The sequence below is a fragment of the Drosophila eugracilis genome, unplaced genomic scaffold (genome assembly GCF_018153835.1).
Source record: "Drosophila eugracilis isolate 14026-0451.02 unplaced genomic scaffold, ASM1815383v1 contig_2154, whole genome shotgun sequence".
Classification (NCBI taxonomy): domain Eukaryota; kingdom Metazoa; phylum Arthropoda; class Insecta; order Diptera; family Drosophilidae; genus Drosophila; species Drosophila eugracilis.
Window position 1 is genome coordinate 2,710,348 of NW_024573038.1, and position 27,239 is coordinate 2,737,586.

General features: G+C 37.0%; 2 protein-coding genes across 2 annotated transcripts in view; one reads left to right on the forward strand and one right to left on the reverse strand.

The window, feature by feature from the left end:
* The window catches only part of LOC108108491 (nuclear hormone receptor FTZ-F1), a 46,841-nt gene extending 22,010 nt beyond the window's left edge, over positions 1–24,831 (forward strand). Inside the window, exons 3-10 of the mRNA XM_017216545.2 lie at positions 10,558–11,085; positions 19,349–19,566; positions 19,641–20,020; positions 20,471–20,527; positions 20,593–20,791; positions 21,811–22,069; positions 22,138–22,238; positions 22,320–24,831. Coding sequence (XP_017072034.1) covers positions 10,558–11,085; positions 19,349–19,566; positions 19,641–20,020; positions 20,471–20,527; positions 20,593–20,791; positions 21,811–22,069; positions 22,138–22,238; positions 22,320–22,469 — 1,892 coding nt within the window. The 3' untranslated portion in view covers positions 22,470–24,831. The remainder of the gene's footprint in view (positions 1–10,557; positions 11,086–19,348; positions 19,567–19,640; positions 20,021–20,470; positions 20,528–20,592; positions 20,792–21,810; positions 22,070–22,137; positions 22,239–22,319) is intronic.
* An 8-nt stretch (positions 24,832–24,839) lies between these two features.
* On the reverse strand, positions 24,840–27,233 carry LOC108108493 (ubiquitin-like-conjugating enzyme ATG3). Its single transcript, XM_017216547.1, has 4 exons — positions 27,027–27,233; positions 26,461–26,596; positions 26,201–26,391; positions 24,840–25,545 (listed from the first exon to the last, which is right to left on the reverse strand). The coding sequence occupies exons 1-4, from the start codon at positions 27,096–27,098 to the stop codon at positions 24,949–24,951; spliced, it is 996 nt and encodes a 331-aa protein (XP_017072036.1). The 5' UTR covers positions 27,099–27,233; the 3' UTR covers positions 24,840–24,948.
* Between the last annotated feature and the right edge of the window lie 6 nt (positions 27,234–27,239).

A 27,239-nucleotide genomic window follows, 5' to 3' on the forward strand; every position in this document is an offset into this window, starting at 1 on the left:
TTTTAGTCACATCCTTTGAAAAGTTAAATATAATTTTGTAATAAAAGTGCTGCTTTATCATAATATGATATGATGATCAGCTAAATAAATATAGAAGATATATGAAATATCAAAGTTCGGTTTTTAATTTTTATTCATTTATTTAGCTTGCTACAAAATGATTATAATTCGAAATCTCAGCTATTTTTTCAACTTTTCAGACACTTTCAAGACAGAATGTAATATAAGGACACTTGATTATGGGGCTCTTACCTCATTACGATGTTTTATCTAATCTTTTTCAAAATCTAAACTTAGTCGAAGATAATCTATTTTTAAAAAATGCTTAACACATATTTTCCTAAAAATTTCCAAAATGTCTAGATTTTTTTAATGTTTTCTTTAAGTTAATGCATCTTTACATTTCTGACATTTATTACAATTTTTGGAGAGTGCAATGATACATTTATATATAGAAAAACACAATTATACAAATCTACATTAAGCTGACCTCCTCCTCAAGCGGCTAGCGTCTGCGGCGACGTTGGCCGAGGCAGCGGCAGCGGCATCGACCGAGGCGGAGGCAGCGGCGAATTGCGGTCGAAACCGTCCCTGGGCGAATCTATCTGTATCTGTGTGTGTGTGTGCGAGTGTTTGTGTGTGCTTTGTATCTGAGCGAGTGTGTGTGTGTGCGGCATATGAAAAGTGTGTCAAGGTTTTTTGAATAATATTTTGTGCAGCGTTAACGCGACGTCAGCAGAGAAAACGTTGCTGTTGTTTTTCTTCTTTTTTCCCTTATTGTCGCTGCTCTCGATTGTTGTTGCTGGCATTTTGTTGTAATCGCCGTTGTTGCCATGTTTGCTCTTTTCATTGTGCCTTCCACCCAACGCCGACCGCCCACCCAACCCCCTTTTGTGTTTGCTCATTTCACACTGTCATCGTTTCTTCTTCTCGCGATTTATTTTTACTTAATTGTGCTTTGTGGGCTGCCCACTCCGCCCCTCTGTGCATTTCTCGCATGTACTTGTTCGATTATTTATTGTTTACTTTTTAATGGTGACTTCTTTATATTCAATTTAATTGAGATTCGCGCCTTTAATTGGGTTTATTCGTCAATCAAGCGGTTTTCTTCATTCTCTCTTTTCCTCAGTTTTTCTTTTCTTTCTTTATTCGGGGAGCGTCCGTCCGTCCGATAAGTGAAGCAAAACGAATACGATTGTAATGGTGTAATCGGAATGTGGGTGGTGTGATTTATTTTCCGTGGGCTTTTCACATTCCGTGGGGTAGGTTTAATCCGACGGAAAGTTGCTGGAGTTGACATAACCCACATAAGAGTTTGGGGGTATTGCCAAACCCTTTTGCCTTTTCTCCAATTAGCGTTCTTTTTTTTTTGGTTGGTCGGATTGAGGGGAAAGGGAAAGCCAAAGCTAAGGAAACCAAAAACAACCGCAAACACATGTTTGCCTAAGTCGCTTATTTATGGCTACATATGTACGTAGTTTTGCCACCTAGCAACTGGCTCTAATCAGGTAAAAGTTTACGCTGAGTTACGTGTTTTGGTTTCGATATTGTTTACTAAGAATTATTACATCGGTTGCTTTATATTTAAATATTTATGTAAGATTTAAGCAAAGAAGATAAATTTGATTTTGTTAAGAAAGTTGTACAAAAAGGTGTTTATGGTAGTTGCTTGGTTTTTTTGCATTAAGGTATTCCCCAAGGGGGCTAATATTATAATATTTTCTCGAATACTTGTTAATTTAGTAACATGACTTCATGATTTATGTTAAAGATATAAAGGTATTTGAAAGTATTTAAGATTATTATTCAAAACTATATATGCAGGTATCTTAATCAATCAAAAGATTGAGGTTTATAGACCACATATAGTATACAACACCAAAGCAAATCAAGATTGTTTAAAATGCTTGCCATGTTTTTTTTTTGACTCCGTAATTATTTATCAACATTAATCATATTTCTTCTAATTTTGCTAAAACTAATTCATTATATTCGAAACATTAATTTTTCAAAGAAATTTGTTTACTTTATGTAAAACACAATAATTATAATAATATTGCAAAATGAAGGTATATATTTGCAGTATATTTGCGAGGACCTACTGTACCCGGCCCACACTCACACACATGCTTACGTATAGGCCCGATTTTCGCTCTTTTGAGATCCCAACACACGCCCCACAAAATTTCCCATTGACCCATTAACATGGAAACCAGAAACAGAAAGCGAAACAGAAGCACACAAGAAACAGACTCGCACATGGATACAAACACACATACGTTTGTGTGTATAATAAAAATAGAGTTTGGAACCTATCCTAAGGCATTTGTTTTTATTTTATGTTTCAACAACAACAACCTACACCAACATGGCAACAGTTTTCCATTACAGCGAGCAGCAGTGGGTTAAAGTATAAGATGGAAAGAGAGAGCAAGTAAGCTTCCACCCGTAGGCAAACATATAGCCCTCTCTTTCCGAGCGAGGTGGCAAAGGGGGGAGGGCAAGATGTAGGCCTGAAACGAAAATGAAATCGAAATTAATCTCTCTAACATAGACCTGAATCTGTACAACAAAAAAGTAGGTCAACTGCGGCAGCGACGTCGCCGCACACAAACACACTGAAACACATACAGCAACACACTTTCACTTATTACATTATTCAGGTCCCAAAAGCTGAGAGAGCAAACGAGAGAGCGAGCGCCCGCTTGTGGGCGAAACTTGTTCATGCTGCCGCAGCCGGCGTCAACAGCGCTGCCTCTGCCTCTGTCGATTATTTCATATTGAAAGCAAAAGTGATCTGTGTGAGAGAGAGAAAGAGATTGAGAGCGTGTCAAAGAGAGAGCCTCTCTCAGCCCCACTTTGACCCCCCAGCGTCCCCTCTTCATTGCCGGCTCGTCAATTAAGCAGTGGGGGAAAAATGTTACAAGGTTTCGTTTCAGGTTAAGACGAGTTTTTTGTTTCTTTTTTTCAGTTTTGTTTCGTATATCTTTTTTTTTTCAACTTTTGTATGAACAAATTTTGTATTTTCTAAATTTAGCTCTTGTGTGTGTGTATTGGTGTTTTTGTTTTGCTTGCGATGACGACAACGCAAAGAAAAAGAAGAGGATGGCATAAGAAAGGTGGGTGGAAAAGGGGGAGGAAGTGGGACAAAGAAGAGAGACGTTGCTTTTTCGACTCGTTTTTCTTTTTTTTTTTTACCCCGAGTGCGTCGTCGAAATAAAATAAGTGACCTGCCTCATTTGAAATTTGTTTGCGGGCGGCTGGCAGCGTTTTCCTTTTTTTATATGTCTTGCGATGCAATTGAAAAGGTTGGAGGTTGCGTCTGCGATGGGGTTAAGTGTGGGGTTGGGGGAGCGTATTTTGCAACGATCGCGGATGGCAGCGGTCTGGGAATGTGCGTTCAATTGGTTTTATTTTTTAGGTTGAGAATTAAAACTAAAGAACATCGTTGAGATTAAGAGCTTTTGAAATGATCTTATTTAATCCATAATAGAAAGTTTAAATAATCCATAGACGATAAAGAAAGGTTTCTTAAAATAGTTGTTTTCAAAATTTATTTATTTATTTAGTTTTAACTTATTTTTGTGGAGTCTATCTCAGTTATTTGTATTTATTTAAAGTAAAGTAAAGATATTTAAGGCATGTTATGTTTAAGTATTTAAATTTTCTACATTTAAGCAAATAAAAAATACTTTGTAGAGATTAATCATTGACATACATTTTGACCAATATCATTCAATTTATTTACAAAGAAGAAAAAATAATGTGGACAATGGCCTTTAGTCTGGCGTAACTTTAGCTTGTGAAACGAAGTTCAGAGTTCGCTTTTATACTGATTCCACAAAAGGCTTTCAAGAAGATTTCTGATACAGTAAACACTTCTTTCAAAATGCTGCAAATGAAAGTACATTACGACCCAACAGTCAAGAAAGACTGACCAGCAAGATATGAAAAAAATAAAAAATTATCCAGCAAATCCGCTTACCTTAAAGTCAACGAAAAACCTAAAACATTTGGCAATCGTCACATAAATTAAAATGTCCAACCGCCCCCCTCTACTCCCACCATTTTCCCTCAAAATTGTCCAGAATTAAGCCAATGAAAATTAACTGTAGATTGCGTAAAAACAAAACCCGTACAACGGCCGAAAAAACAAATAAACAAAACCTTCGACGGCTCACAAAATGACCAGTAAACCCCAATCCGAGTCGGATTCCAAATCTGATTCAGTAACCAAAGTAAACAGTAAAAACAAGAAAAAATAAATAAAATGCAGTTGAAACACAACAATTGACGACAATTTTGGTGACTTTTCGTAAGCGGTGCACGTTCCAAGTAAATTTTATACGTTTAATGTTTTATTATGAAATTAAGCGAAGGCAGCCAGCAGTCAGTCGGTCGGTCAATCCTTCAGTCATTCCGTCAGTCAATCGTCAATCGCGTCAGTCGGTGTCCAGTCATCGCCAAAAATAAAACTAAGAAAACCCCAAAATCCGAAAAACAGAATACAGTTGAGACCGACAGTTAAAACAGTTAAAAAATTTGCTGCGCTTTTTTTCTTTTACCACACGACATTAACATTTGTGCCACCAGCGCAGGCGACAAATCGCCGTTGGGAGGGGGGGGATTGGGGTATTTTGGGGGGAGGGCTTACTGTTTTGTTTTCTTATGTTTTGGCAGTCAAGCGCGAGCTTGCGCACCTTTTTGGCCAGTTTAATGTGCTGCAGAAACAGCTTACAAAAATGTCGATTTCGATTTGCAAATGCCAAGTTAAATACAACGGAGTGTAATTTTAATATATAATTTATTGGAAAAAATAAATTTACTATCTCAACGAAAACATAATATTTTAGAAGTTCATGTTTTTTATTTTTTATATTTCTTTCTTTTTAACTCCAATTTAGGAGTACTTTTTATTCTTAAATAAAATTTTCTTTATTTGACTTCTGTTTATCCTTGCAATTTGTTTCATATAAATTCTAGTACTAAAAACAAAGTTAATGTATTTAAAAAGAAAAGTAATATTTAAAGATTAGAAGATAATTTAATAGTTCGTTTTTTAAGGAGTAGTTTTGATTGCAATTAATACCATTTATAGTCTTAACACTTAAGTTTAGCTCAACTGCCTTTTTATGAGTGTCATTCGATATGTCAGCGTAATTTTCTTTAAGATGACCCCTTCATTTAAATCTGCCCATTTGACATTTTAGCCACCTGTGTCCACTGTATAGTGAGGCATTTTGTGCAGTCACTGTCGCTGGGGCTAAGACTGAAAACTCCGTCAGCCAGCGATTGACAAACAACTGTCGAAAAAGTCATTGCGCATGCGCACAAGTCAAAAAGGCAAACGTTAACGCAAACGAAACAAAACGAGAACCACCGCCACAAGCCAGCGGACCCAAAAGAGTTAACAGATCTTTTTTACTGCGCACATACATACATACATATAGACAGACATACATATAGACGGACATATTTGGGCAACGGTTACACGGAGCCATTTAAATGGAGTAGCGAAGTGGAAGCTGAGGTGCTGTGCTGCCGCCGATGCTGCTGATGCAGAAGTAGGTCTCCTCTCGCATCGTATCTCTCGCTCGCTATCAGCCGAAAACCCAAACCGAATCCCAAACCTGTTTGGCCTGGCTTGGCGCTGGCATGAATCAAACATAACCGAGAGTGAGAGTGAAACAGGGCCACAGTGGAGGATCAGTAAATAGTAAAACATTTGGTATAATATTTTGAAAGCTATCAAACTTTGAAATAAAACAAAAGTCTAGAAAAAGTGATCATTAAAAGTATACAAAATATAATGTATAAAATAAATAATATTTCTTTAATATAAAAATTTATAGTTCACGGGGAACTTTTTATCTTTAAGATCATCTTTCGAAGGGACCTAGGGTCTGACAACCCTCAGTTATCATAATACTGTGATTTATAGATAGAAATAATATTAGGTCTTAAGAAGGTGTGACGAGAGCTTAGGAAAACTTTACTCTTTACTAAGAAATCAAAGAAATCGATTTAACACCACTTATTTTTCGCACCTCAACTGTGCTCAAGTCTGTGCCTTAAGGCTACGTGTATGTGTGCATTTTGTCATTACCTGCTGCCCATATGATCAGAGATCCAAAGTCTCGTTGGCTACGGTCACGAACATTTTTTCTTCGTTTTTGTGAGTTTTTTTTGTTTTGGGTTTTTGGGAAGGAAATGAAAAGTTGCCTTAGTCTTTGTTTTCTGTTTCTGTACTTTTTCTTGGGTAAACTTTTGAGTGCGTTTGGGTATTTCGTAAGATCACTATACTCGCATATATACATACCCATAGCATTTCGGTGTTGTTTTTGTGGAGCAAAGAAGAAGAAGGAGAAGACAGAGGCGAGTCTCTGTCTCAAAGTTGCGTCTTCTTTCATCTTTGGTAATTGAGCGTTGAAATGTTGTAATCCCCCCAACCTACATGAAGGTGGCAAACGTGTTTAAGTTTTTCGGTTTTTTTTTTACGCAAACAGAAAAGTTGGGAGAGCCGCTGAGACACGTTTTCACGTGCATCGTTGAAAGTTCCCTCTTAACTGCATTTTATGCAGTTTTCATCTCTTTTTTAGGGTTTTCCCCATGTGTGTTCGCCTCGTTCCTTTTTGTTTGATTTTGTATTTTCGGCATATTTTTGTGATTCATGAATCTTGCATTTTAATGGGTGATGGGCCCTTTTTTCTTTGCTTCGCCTTTAGTTCCGTTTTGGGTTAGTTAAGGAATCGGACTCGGACTTGGACTCTTGGGAGTGAAAGTTTATTTTGCGGACCACGTTTTATTATATGTAGTTTAGTTGGTATATTATACGAGTATGCATGTGCTGCATGCTCCTTTCGGCGGAATCTTATGCAATCTTACGCTGGGGTTTCTGCGTTTTTAATGGTCTTTCCATCGCAGGGCTTGCGTCCTTATTTGGGTTTGTGGAGTTGTTAAAGTTTTGCCTTTCTTAATGACTGATTTAGCCGAAGTTTTTCGGGGTACGTTAATTAGCCATAAAATATTACGTATACGCAACGCTAATTGTTTTTGGGAAGGTGAAGCGAAGAAGATTTGTTGAAAGAGATAACATAAAAATCAGTTTTGCAGTGTAATAAAATTAAATAACCCTTCAAATGGCCAGCAAATTTTCAATTTTGGCAAAAACAGTTTTCTAGATAGCAAAAATGAGAAATGTTTTATTTATGAGCCGTAAATATTATTTATTATTACAAATCAATAAAAACTAAGAACAATATAAAAAAGGATAAACATCCGTGTTAAGAAAGAAATTTAAATAATAAATAACGAAATGCTTGTCATTTTCTAAAACCAATATCCATCCAAATATCAATTAGTAAGAAATTCTTTTAAGTTAATTCCAAAATGAATCAACCAAATAAAATAGTGAGTTACAAAATATTTAAATTAGCTAAAAAGAATGACAAATAAGCTTGACAAAAATTCCCCAAGCAACTTAACTGTATTTTAACATCCGAATAACCTAAAGAAACCCAAAAGACACAATAACTTTATATTAAACCAGCGAAAAGCCCAAAGCAATAGTTATTAAATAAAAGCATGAATAGGGGAAACAATAACAAAAACATAGAAATAGGAAACGAAAACGCGCCACATGAAAACCGTGTCATGAACAAATGCAACAAAACCAGCAAAAACAACAATGAGAAACCCACAAACTAATTGAGACCAAAACACAGACACAAAACGAAAAGAAAAAAGAAGAAACTAAACCAAGCAGCTGCAGTGGCAACGAAACCAAAAAAAATCCAAAGAAAAAAAAAGCGAACCAAAAACTGCTGAAGAAGAGACCCAAAAAATTCCCAGTTTATTTAAGTGAGTAAGAAATTACAAAATAGCCACTTGAAAAGTTAAGGCTTAAAGGCTTTCATAATGCCGTTCGTTTGGGATTAAGCACAATGGAGGGAGAAAAAATAGAAGCACCCTATAAACATTTTAAAAAACATCTAACACTGAAAAATGATTAAAGACCTAAAAATTAAAAAAAAGAAAATAAAAACAAATGATAAAAAGAAGAGCCTCTAGAAGGTAGTTAATAAACATTAAAAAGACAAACAAAAAAGTGGTTCGTTTCTAATATCTTTTCTATGACTGTCCCTTCAAAAGAATGACGTATTGTTGTTGCACTGTACAGCGGCGAACAGTGGATCAAAGCTATGCCAAAAAGTTTCACTTTCGCTTTCAGTTTGGATTTGCTTTTGGGTTTGAGTATGAGTTTCAACAGCAAAAACAAAGCCCCAAAAAAAAAGGGGGGCACTAAGTCAAGCCAAGCAGCGCTGCTCGCTCTCTATTTGGCAAGAGAGAGAGAGAGAGTTAGAGCGAGAGCAATTGAGAGAGAGAAGCGCCACTGAGAGCGCAGCTTCGTTGAAAGTGAAACGAGTGAACAAATAACCGAACGAGCCACCGAACGTATACGTAATAACCGAAATGGCCGACTGAGAGCGAGAGTGACGCCGGCCGAGGCAGCGACCGCTGACAGCGGCAGAGACATAGTCAGAGGCAGCGACGCCAGCGGAGCAGCGTATTGCGGTATCCTCGCCGTTTACTTGGGTTTAGTCAATCGAGATACGTGGTTGATGTTGGTCGTGTTTTTCGCATAGCTATCCACAAATAAATATATACATAAATATATATATATATATACATATATATATAATATAAATATACAACAACAACAACAACACACACACATAAATAGATGACAAAGCGTTACACCTAACGAAATATTGTTAACAACAAATGTGCGCGTGTGAGTGACCCAAATATCGATCAAAATAAACAAAAAGCCATTGCGAAATAGATAAAAAAGCAATCGAATTGCATGCACCAAATACAAATACAAATCGAATATTCAAGTAAATTGAAGTCAAATCAAATTGCACCTCACCCACACCAGCAGAACAGCCCAAGGATTATGTTCTCTTGCTGCGTTGCGTGAGTGTGTGTCCGTGTGCGTGTGTGTTCAGTGCAACGGTGCATCAGTGCATTAGTGCATTCGTGCATGTGTGTGTATGTGTGCAATGCAAATTGTTTAAACAACAAAATCCAATTCCCACACACACACAAATATATCTATATATATATATAGTGCAATAAATTCGTGACCCACTTTCAATCAAAATACAAAAGTGAAAATATACTAAGCAAAGCCAAAAAGTGTTTATATATCTCGTTTCAATTCAACGCACACAATCAAGCTATATATATGAAGTATATATATAAAAAGTCCTACCTCTATCCAGGCAAACCAACCAAAAGTTTATAAACAAATCATCCTTTTTGCTGTCTACTCTACATATAAATATATACATAAACATACATATATATCTATCTCACTCACCTCGTCAAAGTACCTGCAAGAAAGTAACAATTTAAGCAAAAATATAAACAAATAACGAAGCGAAAAGCAGAACTTCTTCTAAAGAATAATGGTCATCAGTATATCAAATGGAAAATAAGCAGCCAGTTTGTTAAGTCATTTTCTTGTAAAGAAAATCGTTCGATTAACAAAATAAAAACACACACTTCTTCTAAAGAACCAAATAATTCCAAAACATTTCTAAAATACGTTTCTTTCAAAGAAATTAAAACATAATAATTGTAAAGCAAACAAAATAAAATTAACTGTGTTAAAATTACGTAAAATATGTCAAGATATTATGATACATTTTAAATAAAAATTACTGTTGAAATCAAAAACAAAAAACACAACTCAAAACATTCTGTTTAACAATTGGCCTTAACAATGTTGCAAATAAAAAATCTGCAAAAATTGAGTGCAAAAACCAGACCACCGTATGTCAACCGCAACCTATTTTACTACCAAATCTAAGCCAACTCCTCAGCTGGCAATTCAAATAGTAAAAGAAAAAGCGAATAAAAAACACTTGAAACTTCCGTCCAGGAAATAAAAAACAGCATAAAATAGAAATCGTTTTCGGCCTTTGAAAAGGGACGAAGAAGGAAAACTCTCGCCTTGAATTCAACTCACAGAAAACTTACATGAAATGTTATTAGAAATGGATCAGCAACAGGCGACCGTACAGTTTATTTCGTCGCTGAATATATCGCCGTTCAGCATGCAGCTGGAGCAGCAGCAGCAGCCCTCCAGTCCCGCTTTGGCGGCCGGTGGCAACAGCAACAACAACAATGCTAGCGGTAGCAGCGGCGGCGGCGGCAACAGCGGCAGCAACAATACCAGCAACAACAACAACAATAATAATAACGATAATGATGCACATGCTCTGACCAAATTCGAGCATGAATATAATGCCTATACGCTGCAATTGGCTGGCGGCGGTGGGAGTGGCAGTGGCAACCAGCAACACCACAGTAACAGCCACCACCAGCAGCAGCAGCAGCAACAGCAACAACAGCAGCAGCAACACCAACAGCAGCAGCAAGAACACTACCAGCAACAACAACAGAATATTGCCAACAATGCCAACCAATTCAACTCCTCGTCCTACTCGTATATATACAATTTCGATTCACAGTATATATTTCCGACAGGCTATCAGGACACCACCTCCTCACACTCGCAGCAAAGCGGCGGTGGCGGTGGCGGCGGCGGTGGCAACCTGCTTAATGGCAGCTCCGGAGGCAGTTCCGCCGGCGGTGGCTACATGCTTCTACCCCAGGCAGCCAGTTCCAGTGGCAATAATAACAACCAGAATGCCGGCCACATGTCCTCTGGTTCCGTGGGCAACGGTGGTGGCAACAATGGCGGCTCTGGCGGCAACTCCGGTCCGGGAAATCCCATGGGCGGTACAAGTGCAACGCCGGGACACGGTGGCGAAGTGATCGACTTCAAGCACCTGTTCGAGGAACTCTGCCCGGTGTGCGGCGACAAGGTGAGCGGCTATCACTACGGCCTGCTCACCTGCGAGTCCTGCAAGGGCTTCTTCAAGCGCACCGTGCAGAACAAGAAGGTCTACACCTGCGTGGCGGAGCGGTCGTGCCACATCGACAAGACGCAGCGCAAACGGTGTCCCTACTGCCGATTCCAGAAGTGCCTCGAGGTCGGCATGAAGCTAGAAGGTGAGTCAAGAATTCCTTACTTATATTTTATAATATATAAAAACACATTTTTTGGGTGTTATATAGACTGATTTATCTGATTCTTTCCTCTTTTGGAAACCAAACATTATTGCCAATTAGAAGATATTATTAAAAAAAACCTAAGATATTGCTTTTACTTTTTTTTTGCTTACACTGACGACGATAAATTTTCCACCTCTATTCTACCTAAAAACCATTTTACATCTTAATATTCCATAGATACATTTTAGATAAGGTTAAAAAGTCACTATTAACAAGATATAAATATCTTTAGAATTTACTTTGAAGCTCTGTGGATTAGTTTACGGACTTAAAACAATCCCCTTATCATATGACTCACATGATATATCATGATTCCATATCTTTTAGACCGTTTTAGACTCGGTAAGAGTCAACTCCAGTCAGAGTCACGTATTTTTCCCTGACCCTCGACAACAATTTGTTTACAACATTGCGTATGAGTGATGTCCCTGAGGGAGCAATAAAAATGTTGTTTCAATTTGCATTTAGCATTGACAATTTCTGGAAATCCAATAGTCATTAGTTACTTATAAAGTATTTTATTAGATATATATATTTTTTTTTATTAGCCAAGTCAAGTTTTTTAAACAAGATATTCCAGAATTTTAAAGTTTAAACTAAATAGCTAAATTATTGAAGTAAATAAAGTTGCAATAAGGTTATTTTGAAGTAAATTTAGTAGGAATTACAATCGATTTAGTCAGTGCTTAGTAAGTAGACTAAGAAATCCCAAAAAATTTTCATTTATTAATAAGAGCAGATATCGAAAAGGCATAGAGTAGGCAAATTATTTCTTTAAACATCTTGATTTTTGTATGTTTTAAATGAATGTTTTATATCAATATTTCTATAAAGAATATAATTATTTGTACATTTACATTGTTTAAAAAGTAAGCTGTTACATCATCATAAATTCCCCTGCTGTTCCAACCAACTTTTACTTAATAATATAGTTTACTTTATACTCAATTTTCCAATTTTTTGGACAAAGGTTTTGGTTCTCATATTGTGCCCCACTCCCTTTTCCGGTAGAAAACGACATTTGCAACGAGGAGAAGCGAAATTGCCACTATTGGCAGCCTCAACCATGACCCCTTTTTCATATAACCAACTCGTCCGCTTGTGTGGAAATGCATGTATATCATAGCAGGGTTCGTCTCTTGTTTGCAGTTTTTGGCTTTCGGCTGTGTGCCGTTCCTACAGTCGAAATGGAATTAAATCGATATTTCTTATTATTTATAAATGCGCAGAAACAAAACTACAAAACCTACAAATGAGCCAACTAACGTTGAGATAGTTTGGGGAATTTTTTCTGGAAGTTAAAATCTTTCAGCCCGAGGGAAATTCTACCAGAATTCCGCAGAGTAATGAGTAATTCTTCTCAGATTATGCAAAAGTGCATTATTGATAGCCTCAACCGGGGCCGTGCTCTCATTTCGACACATATACTCCCAAGCCACGGTGTTAAAAATGTATTAATAAATACATTTCGGCGGCCATATCCCAGACCTATCCCAATTATTAATATCGCCGCCGGTCTCGTTATTATTGTTATTTTGTTATTATTGTTGAGTAGGTCGGTCAGTCTGCCGCTCGGTTTTTTCGTTGTTGTTCTTGGCTCTGTCACGTCTTAATGACGCCAGCTTTTGTCATTGTTGTCACTGCGTCAACATTTTGCCTTTTTCATTTTTTATTTTTTATTACACAAAGTACTGTCTCTCCTTTACCTCGTTCTCATTTACCTTTGGCTCGGAGAACGTGGGATGATGTGTAATGTATGTGGTATCGGCGTTCCTTACGATATATATTTTAGTTTAAATTTATTTTTTCCACCTATTAGTTGCGATTATGGATACAAATTTGTAATATCTACAGATTATTTTTATATTATTTCTATTTTAAAGATATTATACCAATAAAAGACCACATAATATCTGTTTAGTTTCTCTCATTAGCATATTTATTAGTTTGATTGTCATGGGATTAAAGATACCTGAGTCACATTTATCGTTTAAGCCTTTAGTTTCCAATCTCTCTTTAGACTTTTTTTAAAGATAAACACTAAACTATTTGATTTTGAAGACCAAACAAGAGTTCTTTAATTATATTTCCCTTACAAAACAGGTTTTTGTTAATCCAGGACATCTATATTTTTAGCCTGACCTTTGGATTTAAGTCCAGGCACTGGCTTTATTAATTTCAACTTTGTAAAAAACTCACCCACGGCAAGGCCTTTCATACTTATTTCATTGAAATTTAATCGCGCTCTCTCCCTTATATTCGGTTTCCCCTTGTTACTTGCATAATTACTTTTCAGCTGGCTGAAATATTTTCCTCATTTCCCTACCCCTTTCCAAATACTTTTTTATATTTTCTTTTTTGCGTAAGTCAAAGTGGGATTTAAGCAAAAATAAGAAAAAAAAAGGAAAAACAACTTCAGCCACACAAGTTGAGAGGGCGCCCTACAAACAAAAAGCATGTACAGAGTGAATATAGTACACAGACATGTACTGCCATATGTACTGGGATATATATCATCGTACGAGTATATATGAAACTAAGTCGATATATATTCAGAGTCGGTGCAGCATGCACCGGTCCCAAAAGAATTCCACGCCCTCACCCACAAAACAAGGCTCTGCTGCCGCCGCTGCTGCGAGAGAGATGCGAGAGGAGGAGAGAGGAAAGGGGGGACGGGCAGAGCCCAGAGCAAAAACAAAGCTCAAAACCAAAACACAAAAAGCGGCAAACTGAAAAAGAGAGGGAAGTAAGTCTCTCACATCAGTACAGTGGGTACTAAAAGGGATGGCTACCATTTTTATAAAAAAAAAAAATAAATAAAAACAAATCCTTTAATAATTATCATAAAATTGATTCATATACATAAAAACAAATCAATTTTTTTATATTCTTATATTATAAGCCCATTTAAGACGGAAAATAAAAGTTAAAATTCCTTTGGAAATGCCTTACTTTAGATTATTTTCTAATCAATATCACAAAAAAGTGTATTAATCGAGAATGGATATAATTATAGATAAAATAAAAAATAATGAATAATTTATAGATCTTCTTTATCAAGTCCCTTCTTCACTTGTACTTGATTGCGTTGCTCTCTTTTTCAAAAATTGTTTGAATTTTGTAATAGTTTTTTTTTTACCGCTTTTCCAGACTGACTGCTTTTGTGGACTGGATTCAAACTAGCGCGAGCAATTTTTGTTTTGCGTCTCTATTTTCGTTTTTGTTTGTTACTTATCATTCGAAACGCTCACTTGACTTGCCACATGTTGTGTTGTTTGTGGGGCAGCGTCAAACAAACTCTGAAAATTATTATGCAAAGTGTGAAAAGTGTGAAAATTGTGATTGCCGGACGCTGAAATTGCTTTTGGGTGGAGTTTTTTGGGCCTAAGATAGATTGTTATTTCTTTATAAACGTCGGAATACTTAATTGAATTTCATTTGGTTGGAATTTTATAACAGTTTGATATTTAATATTACTTAATTTGGCCTCTGAAATATTTGTATATTATTGAATATTTTTATTTATCAACTGGTTATTAATCTAAAAAAAATAGGTTATTTTAAGACCAGAAATTAATCACAATTAGCTTTCCTTAAATCAATCCTTTTTCCAAAGGTTGATTTACTTTCTAAATTTGAATTTTTTAACTCACCCTGACGACAAATTCCAATCAAATTTTGCATATTGCATCCGATTATTTACTATGGGATTGCCTTACTTCCGCTTATTTGCTTCTTCCCTTTTTTGTTTTTGGTGGAAACACATGACCAGCAAATATTGTCCATCAAATTTACGAGTGCTCGAATAAAATTCGTTTTTCATTTGAGTTTCATTTGTTGTCTTGTGGGGCTCTCACACATACACAGTCGCGTTCTCTGAAGGTGCTCTCTGTTCACCCACACAGGCAGACACTTGAGTCAGCGGGGACAGCGCTGTCGGCAGTGACGTCGACAGCGACAGAGGCCGCAAAAACAACGTGTGTGCAATATACTCACCCGTACGTATATCAACGTATCGCCATCTCAGTTCCGCCTTCGTGTACTTGGCCCATAGTGCCATCTCTTGCGCTCATGACCTAGATTCCATTGTGCGGTAGTGTGCGTGCACGTGATATGGCAAAATGTTTGTCTCTCTCGGTGTTTTTTTTCTCTGCCTGTGTGCGAGTGTGTAATCAATGCAACATGTAGTGCGCCAGCATGTGTTAGTGTGTGTGAGTATATTTTATTTTTAATACTCACTGAATTATTACGAACATTTTCGCTTCGTTGTCGTCGTTTCTCGTTTGCCTCTTTTTCGTTCCGTTTCGTCTCGTTCCGTCCTTCCGTTCGCCTCTGTTGAAATCTCTTTCGTCAGCGGCGATTCCCCTTCCTCCTCCTCCTCCACCGATTCCCCAGATACCAACGACTATATCTCCCAGTCAGGCTTTGGCTATGGTCTTTATAATTGCGGCAATTTTTAGCCGCTATTGGATTTTGTGACTTGAGTTTTTTTTTGTTTTTTATTATTTCAGGGGGCTATAAAAAGGCGGCGAGTCTTTGGGCTTAGCTGGATGTTATGACTCACATGGCTCGAATGCCATATGTTTTTGTTACGGAGGTAGGGACAATAGGGATTTCGATTAAATAGCTTTGTTGAGTTTAAGTGAGAGTTTTGCTTCATTAGGTTGCCAATTGGAAACACTTTGGGCCAAAAAATATGTCTTGTCATTAATCTCAATTAACATTAAGAGACAAAATAATATTTTGATAAACTAATCAGCTATTAAGGATATAGATTAGTTAGGTAGAATTATGACTATCACCTTGTTTGTTATTTTTTATATTAAACATTTATTATCATAACTTTATAAGAAAATCTAGGCGTATTCGCAATATTACGTATACGCCTAGTCCCTGCCTTTCTGAAAACTTTTTAGTCATTCATTTTAAAGGTTGTAAGCGTGTCTTTGTTTTTTAAAATCACTTATAACATATTTTAATAGTTTGAATAAAAGTCAGTCTTATTCTGAATTTGATTCATTTTTATATTTTGGAGCTTCCATTGCCTAAAATTTATCGGAAATTAGATGAAATAATGAAATCTTTACCACTTTTATGTGCGATTCCTTCTTTATATTTTCTCTTTTGAATAAACAATGTTTTCCATCTAGAGTTAATTAATGGAAATCGTTAGGTCGAACTGTATTTAGTTGGATTTTTCTTGTAATTCCACACTGCGACTGCTTAATATTGGTACCACTTGACTTGAAAATCAATAAACTATTTTTAAAATCACAATATATTGTGAATATGTATATGATATTTAGACCCTAAAAATGTTATTATACTCCATGACAACATCCGCTAAGCAAACAGCTTAAAACTAAACCAAAAAGTTACTCATACGCACCAGTGACCCAAATTAGTTTCTTACAAATGCTACGATTGGTTTTAAAATGCTTTAAACCGAAACGCCTACCAACGAGCTGAATTTACTGGCCACATATTGATTTCCCAGCTGTTTGTGTGAGAAAATTTCCAAAAAAAATTCAAAGATAGGGAACTTTCAACAAACATTTTTGTCGTATACAAATTGAACCACTTAACCCAAACGAAAAGACAGCCAACAAAAAGGTGAAAATCTAAATACAAGCCGAAATTGAAAGTGAAAAAATGTCGCTAGGAAATTATGTAAGAGCCAGCTAAAAAAGAAAAGATAGTAAATGGATCAACAAATTAGCAGGGAAAAAATGCGAAGGGAACGGTTTTATGAACTCCATAAATTGCCCATCGATTGACGATATTTCTTGTATTTATTTTACCTTGCCCAACATAAATAGACTTGATACAAAGCCGGAAAAAGGAAAAGGCCATAAAAAAGCGGCTGTAAGTCGCCCACAAATACAAACAACTTTCCCAACAACACACAAGAGAGTCCCCCGAGTGAATGTGGCAGTGTGAGTGTGCGAGAGAGTGAGTTTTTCTTTTTGGGAGAGTTGGCAGGCAACAACAATGGCCGTGTTGTCCCAGTTTTCACACACACTGTCCTTGACCTACTCCACTCGACAGCAACAACAAAGTTGTCTAATGCGGAAAGCCTCTCAGTCTTTGACTCTTTCTCGCTCTCTTTCTAGCTAACGTGTGTGTTACTGTGTGAGTGCGGTGAGAGAAATGTCGTAATAGAAAGCTCTTTCGCGTTGCCAAGCCAAAAACATAATCAAAAGAGATAGGCAGGGAGAGAGAGAGAGAGAGAGCGGCAAATGGCCTCTCTCAAACACGCACACAAACATATTCAAATGCATATGTATGTTGATTATTTGTAAACAATACGCTTGACCTAAATTACAGTTACTTGTGTTCGCCGCACTGAAACTGCATATATCAAAATGCTTTCAGTGTATGAGTGTGTGTTTTACTTTTTTTCCCCTTGCCTTTGGATTTGAAATGCATATTTCATGGTGGCCACCTGCCGCCCATTGCCACCCACTCGCGATTTTTTTTGTTGTGATACGGGTTGTGCGAAAACAACCCCCGACAATTGCATCTTGTAATCAACATGGCGCTAGCTGCAATCGCAATCTGTTTTTGGCTTAAGCCGCCACCCTCGCAATTCTCACTTACACGGAGAGAAAAGGAGCGTCCTATTTTAAATAGAAGATATCATAAATAATGCTATAAATTGCGTATTAAATAGTATTTATCCATTTACATTTCAAGCATTTAGTACGCAAATTTCATTATAATTGTAAACACTTTTGTTTACAGTCCTTGTTAAGGTATAACTTGATTATTTTTGGGTGTTGTTTTGAGCTTAAGATATTGTTTTTCAAGAAATGAAAGAAAAAATAATAAACAAATACTCAATAAGTTTACTTATTAATAACTACATTTATAATAATTTTGAATTCCTTGTTTTAAATCTTTAAACTGTTAGTAAAAGCATAGTTCTTAACTTTATAAATATTTCCTTGATAATTTTTCTCTGTACCCTTTACGGTCTTTTTTTCGTGCTGCGCCATAAGAAGCGCATTTTTATTGCGTTTCATTTAGCGTGTTCTCACACACAAACGCACATAAGTACACATATGCGCGTTGTACAGTTTTTGTTTTGATGCCGCTGTACAATGCGTCGTATGCGCAATATGTGTATGTAACTACATTTTCCATGTGCGTGCTTGTTTAAGTATGTGCGTATGCATGTGCAATCTGTAGTTGTGGGTGTGCGTTTGCCTGCTCGTTGTTTTTGTCAAGCGCCGTTATGAGTTGGCTTTTAATGAGAAGAGAAATATGAACGAAACGAATAGGATGTTTTCCCCACGTTGCATTCTGCAAGCTACGAATTGTGGGTCAGTTAAATGGAAAATGTTAAGTACAATTAAATTCTTTTGGGCCATCAATGGATCTATTGAAACTGAGATGATAAAAGTTGGCAAAGGCGAGATAATTATTTAGTCATTAATTTTGAAATATATAAATAATGCTTTGAGCACTTTCAAATTCTAAGTAAAGAGATTTACAAGTAAAGAGATCGTCAATTTATAAGACCATTCTTTTTAGTCCCTGAAATAAATAATCTTAAATCCAGGAAAAATATATGTGGATAAAATTGATCATAATATGTAAAATATCTACTAGAATTAACAAATTTAAAAACTAAAACTTTTTTTAAAATATTTCTTTAATAAAAACATTCCTTTACTTTTCTATTGAAGAATTTGAATGTAAAATATGATTTAATTCATAGTCTTATCGTTCCTCTGTTAAATTTCGGGTTCTAAACTGACTTATTATTACACAAGTTTTGTTTTTACATTTTTAAGAGATAAGAAACGAGTGCTTTGGAGCTTTTTAAACTTAAGTTTGTGGAAACAACATAAAATACAAATTCAGAAAATACCAAGTAATATGAAAGAGTGATTTGGTTTTCTAGAAATTATGTCGTGCTTTTTTGTATGAAGCTGATAATTTCTAGGCGTAATTTTCTCATATCCTCCATTAATTGCTTTATATTATGTAACGCATTTAAAATTTTATTAGAGAATTAGAATTATCGGATTACTTGTACATTTTACGGTCTAAAGTTGAGTTAAGAAATGTTTCTGAAAGATAAGAAATGAGAAAAAAAAGAAATTAAATGTTTATTTACTAGGAGGTTTTTTTAAGAAATATTTCCTTCATTATCCAAAGGTTTTAATTAATTTGAAAATATATTCTTTTACAGCTGTCCGAGCGGATCGGATGCGAGGTGGACGCAACAAGTTTGGACCCATGTACAAACGGGATCGGGCGCGGAAGCTGCAGGTGATGCGGCAGCGGCAGTTGGCGCTACAAGCGCTGCGCAACTCGATGGGTCCGGACATCAAGCCAACGCCGATCTCGCCGGGATACCAGCAAGCATATCCAAATATGAACATTAAGCAGGAAATCCAAATACCTCAGGTGAGATATATGACCAAAATGTGGAATAATAAGAACTTTATATTAATAAGCCACTTCTTGTTGAACGTCATCAGGTATCCTCACTCACCCAATCTCCGGACTCGTCGCCCAGCCCCATAGCTATTGCGTTGGGACAGGTGAACGCAAGCACGGGCGGTGTGATAGCCACGCCCATGAACGCCGGCAACGGCGGTAGCGTTGGCGGAGGTCTTAACGGGCCCAGTTCCGTGGGCAACGGCAATAGCAGCAACGGCAGCAGCAGCGGCAACAACAACAGCAGCACGGGCAACGGAGCGTCCGAAAGAGGAGGTGGCAACAATGCGGGCGGTGGAGGAGGAGGCGGCGGTGGCAATAATTCCGGCGACGGCCTGCATCGCAACGGCGGCAATGGCAACAGCAGTTGCCACGATGCTGGAATAGGATCTCTGCAGAATACGGCCGACTCGAAATTGTGGTATTTAGCCAAAAAGCCAGAACAGAACCCAAAGAATATCCAAACTCATAACAATCAAAATGACAAACGAACATCAAAACAAATTCAAAGAAAACTTTCGATATTTTACCCCATTTGTGGAAAAGGATTCAACCTGATCATGTGGCAAATGTGGAAGAGAGCAGTCTTATGATTTCTATTTGATTTTATAATTTTTGTTACGCATTTAACATATTTACGAAAAAAAACCTCAAGTCAAACTGATTATTAAGCTAAGGTCTTTTTAATCTTTTTAGAAAGATCTTAGTGATATTTCGGAATAGGGTATAAAAACTGATTAAAAGAGAGACAATTTATGCTCATGCTGCTCTTCCATGTTTTGCTTAGTTGTCACTTGATGAGCTCTCCAAGTAATAGTCACCTGAACTTTAACTAATTTTTACATTCTTTGTATCTTTTATCCACAAAAAGCTTTGATTCTGGCACACATCCATCGAGCACAGCCGACGCGCTAATAGAGCCATTAAGGTAGGTTCTTCAGAGACACTGATTAATGTCTTAAACTCTATAAATCATATTAATTATGCTTGCAGAGTCTCACCCATGATTCGTGAATTTGTGCAATCGATCGACGATCGGGAATGGCAGACGCAACTGTTTGCCCTGCTGCAGAAGCAAACCTACAACCAGGTGGAAGTGGATCTCTTCGAGCTGATGTGCAAAGTGCTCGACCAGAATTTGTTCTCGCAAGTGGACTGGGCACGCAACACCGTCTTCTTCAAGGATCTGAAGGTATGGGCCATTTTGAAGGCATTGGGGTTGCCCCAAATTCCCCGACATCCCCTTGCCCTCCAACATCGAGTAAATCAGAAATCAGAAAACAGAAATCAAAAAACACAGACAGCACAGCAGCAACATGGTTCAAAGCCAGAAACCAGTTTTCAAGCTAGGGGCCAAGTCTGCGGCATGTTATGTAAACCACCGACACAACTGACAGCGATAGCAAAAGCAACAGCGACTGCTACGCCGACGTCGACAGCGACGCCGGCAGAATCTGCATTGAATTTCGATTTCATTTGGCGTCTGACCTACTTAGCCAGCAAAGCTGAACCAGTCAGTCAGCCAAGCAGCAGCGTCTCTCGCTCAATGACGCAACTGATGTGCTCACCCATACCAGCCCACCGCAGAGCGGAGAAACCGAAACGGAGACTCAGAGACTGAGCTGTGAGGCAGGGAGAATCGGAGAAACCTAGAGACTAAGACTAAGAGAATCCCCGAGCGAAAGAGAGAGCGTGTTGTAATACCAAACCATCCAAAACTAGGCCTTAGCATATCTCCATACCATATCATCATACAAAATGTATCTATTGAACTTTTCGCCTGCGGTTGCCACTTGAAAAGAGTAAAAACTGAGATGAATTAGTCAACTTTTGTACAGATTTATTATCCCAGTTATATATAATAATACGAAACTATCTAAAATATTAATACGTAGTCCATTTTTGATGGTAACTCACAACGAAATGCGTTTAAGATTTGGAATTAATTAGCCAGCCTTATTATAATTCTTTAAAACTCCTATACTGAACCTCTACAAGTTTTGTTTTCTGTTTTGCTTAAAAATAAAATCTAAGTTGGCATTAGATAATAAAATAACTATAAAAGTAAGGATCTGCAATATCACCGATTATATAGCAGAATCCTCTTTGATTTTGAACACTCACAAGTGGCAGCCGTGCTGATACTTACTCACTTTTACATTGTTTACTTTATTTATGAATCATTTATTTTTTATGATTTCTGATATTTAGGTCGACGACCAAATGAAGCTGCTGCAGCATTCCTGGTCAGACATGCTGGTTCTGGATCACCTGCATCATCGCATCCACAACGGTCTGCCCGACGAAACGCAACTGAACAATGGCCAGGTCTTCAATCTGATGAGTCTGGGACTGTTGGGCGTGCCACAGCTGGGCGATTACTTCAACGAGCTGCAGAATAAGCTGCAAGATCTGAAATTCGATATGGGCGACTATGTCTGCATGAAATTCCTAATCCTGTTGAATCCAAGTAAGGCCGTATAGGTTGCTTAGTGCAGATTTAAAACCTTCTTAAACCATGCAATTTCGTTCATATAGGTGTACGGGGTATTGTCAACCGGAAGACCGTCTCCGAGGGACATGATAATGTGCAAGCCGCTTTGCTGGACTACACCCTCACCTGCTATCCGTCAGTTAATGTGAGTAAAGGATTGAGTGTTATTTGATCTTAAACTTTTAAAATTCGAAAACTAAAATGTATTTCTTTCTCCTCTTTACAGGATAAATTCAGTAGGCTAGTGAACATCTTACCGGATATCCATGCCATGGCCGCTCGCGGTGAGGAGCACCTGTACACCAAGCACTGTGCCGGCAGTGCGCCGACCCAAACGCTGCTCATGGAGATGCTGCACGCCAAGCGCAAGGTGTAGAGGCCGGGAAAACGTGACACGGATTACTTAATCATTTATGAAATGTAAATAACAAGGCGGGGTTTCTGTCCCCCGTCGGATGGCAACCAACCAGGAGGATATGGAAGGCGAACGGAGGATACAGAATTCCGTATTATGAATATGGGAATCCATCATCACTACTACAACCACCAACACCACCACCACCAACAACTATCACACCTATACACACACACATGCACACATTTGTTGATTCAATGTTAATTATTATTACGTTTACGGTTAGGTCTAGCTTATGTTTAACTAATTAATTAATTTGTCTTAAATTAATTCGTGTTTTATTTGTAGTCCCTGATAAAGCAATTTTTAAAACACTTCAACCTAAATGAGAATATATAGATGTATGGATATAACTTTTAATACGGCAAGGAGAATCCCCACTTTCTTTAGGCATTACAACAAGCAAACGAAAAGAAAAAACGGAAAACAAAATAAGCATGAGAAATTTTATTTTTATATACCTATATTGATACGATACTTATGGATAAAATCTATATATATTTTTATGTAAATTGGCGTACTTTTTAAGCGTCCTACAACTTTTTAATTAGCGATTGGTTTTACTATAGTTTTCAAATTATATTCGTTTCCACTTGTAGATCGATTCTTGTATTTTTTCGCGCCAAGTGTCTTGCATAGTATTTGCGTCTAATCTAACGGCAACAAAAACAAAAGCGGAAAATCCATACAAAGAAAATGAAAACAAAGCAAATTTAGGTGTTCATGGTATGAATGTATGTGTATATTATAATTGTAATTTCATCTTAGTGTAAGAAAACAATGCAAACAACTACCTACAAACAAGATAATGAAGAGCAAGAAATTATATAAATTAATAAAAAAGATCGTGTTAAAAACTATATAGTAAATATATACTTACATATATATTTAAATTTAGCAGCAAGTTTCAACTATTTGTAAATTTCAACCGAGATGTAATTGTTTCAATGTCAGCAAACCAGATTCTGTAAAGCTTATATTTAAAGTATAAAATATATTTTGTGCAAGGAAAATGATAAATCAGTTAATGGATAAAAACCAATTATAAAAATAAATCAAGCTATATAAAACTTTAAATCTAAAAGTAAAAGATGCTTAGTCATGAATTTGGGCAATGAGGCGGAACCGAAATCGCATTCAAGAAAATCAAGAATATTGTAAGATCAAAAATCGAAATAAACAAACCAAATAAACTTTATTTAATGAAAATTAATGGAACCACTTTCAATTCGAATATTAAGTTACCTGGAATTTGCTGTAATAATTTTAATAAATATTCTTATTAAATAAGTAAAATATTTTTAGAATTTCCAAATTTCTTCTTCATTTCGTTTGGATCTGATCATTGCCCTAATTCTTGCCTTGGCATTGCGCTTAAACAAAAAGTACCTTATAAAATTAAATAAATATGAACTCCAGATTCAGAAAAACCAGAAACTAATTACCACACAGACACACATTTCAAATTTAAAGGCAGCGTGTATAAATAAAAAAAAGTCGTTAAAAGATGTATAAAAACCGGAGGTAGCAGAAGAATTCACGAAAATTAAAAAAAATTCTGGCAGATGCAAGATTATTAGGGGGCAAAAAATACAAAAACGAAAGCACGACGACATCTACATATATAGGTTTGCCTAGGTATACATTATATATATATTTAGGTCTTTAGTTGGTATGTATAACTTCTGTATGTATTATAAAATGTAAACAAAAAACGTAAACAAAAATATGGGTAAATAATGTAAAAGTTGGCAATGAGAGTTGGCAAGATAGTGGATCAGTTATATTTAAAGATGTTAAGTAAAGGGCAAAAATTGTTGACGTCTAACGTAACGCTGGCGGCATGTTGTTGAAAACACGTTAATAGAAGAAAAGAGATGGAGGGATCGATATACACATACAAATATATAAATGTTTATTCAGGTATGAATGGCGTTAGGTATGTTTATTGTAAAATTGATTACGATGTGAACCTGTTATTGCAAATGAAAAGTGATTTTAACTATTAAGAAAATCTATATATATACTATAAACCCATGAAAAACAAAAAAAAATGGATCTAACAGTTATACATTTAATGATTAATATAAATGCAAGCAACACACACACATTTTAAGTTTGAAAAACTGTTAAAAATGCAAAAAAAAAATCATTTAACTAGAAACAAAACTACCTAAAACTACAATGCATATTCGATCAATTGATTTAATATGCTTTATGATTATGTTAACATACAATTTCATCTCAGAGATGTTTCAAACATGCAACCAACAACCAACAACAACAAAAGCAAAGTGAAATAAAAAGTAATTATAAAAACGAATCAGAGTCTATGTTTTTGCTAATGTTTGCCCAAATATTTATTCGATTATTTGTTCACAAACTCTTATTTTATGAGTTATATTTTTTATTGCGTCAATATCGAAAAGCATGGCGGCTCTTAAGACATGTTGAAGTTTTGCGTAAAATCATACTCGATGGTTGGTATGACGGTTTGAACAAACTTAAGGAAAATGATCAAGTATAAATGCACTCCCAGCTGACCGCCTCCTTCCTCCACTGTCTGGATAATCTTCTTCATAATATCCGCATGCCGGCAGGGGTGCACAGAGGCCATATTAGGACCAGGAAGATGAGGATGTGATTCCATGGTGACCGTTTTCTTTGCATGATCTTGCGAGACATCTTCGTACATCTGTTCCACCGTCAGTGGCTTTCGTTGCTCATCATATCCCACCACCCAGAGGCGGGGCGTCTGATAGTACTTGTCATAGCTGATGTGCAGGTCGTAGGTGCGTGTGTGGAGTACTGAGTCCCCACTGGCCTCCGCCTCACCCGAAGTTGTAGCCACTGGGCCGCTGGCCTTTGTTTCCGTCTCCGGCTTGCGCGTTGTAGTCGCAACCGCCGGATCGACCAGCTCCAGCATGCCGCTCTCCTCGAAATCATCCATGTCAATGGCCTCGTCATCGTCCTCGTCTTCGGCCTCGGCTCCAACTCCGGGGGCTGATTTGTCACTATCTGGAGTGTGCATTTCATCCTGTAAGATGCAGTTTTGTGATTAGATTATGATTTCGGGAAAACAGTAAAATAGTATTTGATGTTTAATACACAATTCCCTTATGGACTACATATTTCAACTATCTTAAAAAAAGGTTGGTATTCACGCATATAATTACAACTTGATTAAAGTTCTACGTTTTATATCTATGTAATGAATTATAGATAAACTTAGATCATGTTAATCATGTTAGCAAGTTCATTCGCATTTCATTTCCTAGAAATCGGATACATTGAGAAAATGAAATCGTATTGATATGAGGCGACAGCACTCAAAAGGCTTCTGATATAAAAAAACAATATGGAAAACGTAAAAAGTATTCTTATAAGCTGCCTGACTAATGCATTTCTCACCTAGTTGAGGCACGTACAAAGTATTAAATTATTAAATTAATGATGCAATTTTTGGTTCCGACTTTGTTTTGGTAAGTTCGAGTTGAAAGGCTTTGTATTAGGGATTAGCGCGTTAGTTGTCTGTTTTCAAAAGCGTCCAATTAATAATTCATTGCTTAATATTAAATTTTAAATGTATTGAATTAAAATGTTGTATAATATATCTGCTTTTACCTCCCCTACGTTTGTCACCCTAATAACTAAACTACTAAGCTTGACCCTGCAGTGGAACCAGTATTAACCTTTGTTTCCTCCATTGTTAGTTCACAGATCTTGTCCTCCAGCTGGGTGGTACCGTCATCATTGAGTTGATGGGTCTCCACCCATCCGCCGTCGCCGGACTCCTCCTCCACCAGGGTCTCCTCGCCGACATACTCCATTTGCTTGCAGCGACGATAACACGGAACATTGCGCGTTATCAGGAATTGCTTATCTAAATGGTGGGCAAAATGATTTTAATAAGTAAATTGGCCAATGATTAATGGCAAATCGCAGCACTTACCCTTTGGTAGATAGGGTTTTGTCTTGGTTTCGTCACCGGCGGCCCACTGCCAGGTTGGACAATGGTGAACCAGATGATCTCCGGCGGCCACAAATTCCTCGGGAGTAAGAACACCAGTTTCACGGAATTTTGATTCCTGCAAGTAAGGGATATATACCAACGAATTGGTAAAATATTAACAAATTTAAAACTTAATAAAATTTAATATTACGGTTTTAGGGACTCTTCTGTCCGTACCTTTGCCAAAAATTTTCTTTTTAACAGAAAGGCTCACTTGATGACGGTTTTTACGACTGAAACTAAAGTCGGCAGTTATTTCTGAGACACCCCTCTGTAATTGATTTGGAGACAGTCTGGCGGTGAATCCAGTTTAATAGCTTCTAGGGGGAGTGGAAAGAGGGCACGGGAAATGAGGGAATCAATAGTTGGGCTTAGAAAACTCTTATCTTTTGAGGCTGTCTTTTTCATGAAGCTGGCCTGCATATATACACCCCTATTTTAAACGTATTTCTATACATATTTGATCGTTTTGATAGTCAGTTTTTCGTCTATTTGGCACTTCTTACCTTTAAAACGGGCGTTAGATATTCGGCCACATTGAGCGCCGTGCCTTTGACAGTGTTGAGAACACTTTGCATTCTGTCGCCCCGCTGAGTATTCACACTAATCTAAACGCTTAAATTTAATAAATACAATTACGATGGCTCTCTCAATTGACTTGCACTTCTCAGCTAATTGTTTTTGTTTCGCTAGTCGCGACAACAACAGAGCGATGTGGT

Bases quoted from the DNA above. Each gene is read 5' to 3' on its own strand.
- LOC108108493 (XM_017216547.1), bottom strand. From the start codon at position 27,098: ATGCAAAGTGTTCTCAACACTGTCAAAGGCACGGCGCTCAATGTGGCC. The intron at 26,597-27,026 runs GTAAGAAGTGCC...CCTTACTTGCAG, and splicing joins ATCTAACGCCCGTTTTAAAG to GAATCAAAATTCCGTGAAAC. The intron at 26,392-26,460 runs GTAAGTGCTGCG...CCCACCATTTAG, and splicing joins AAAACCCTATCTACCAAAGG to ATAAGCAATTCCTGATAACG.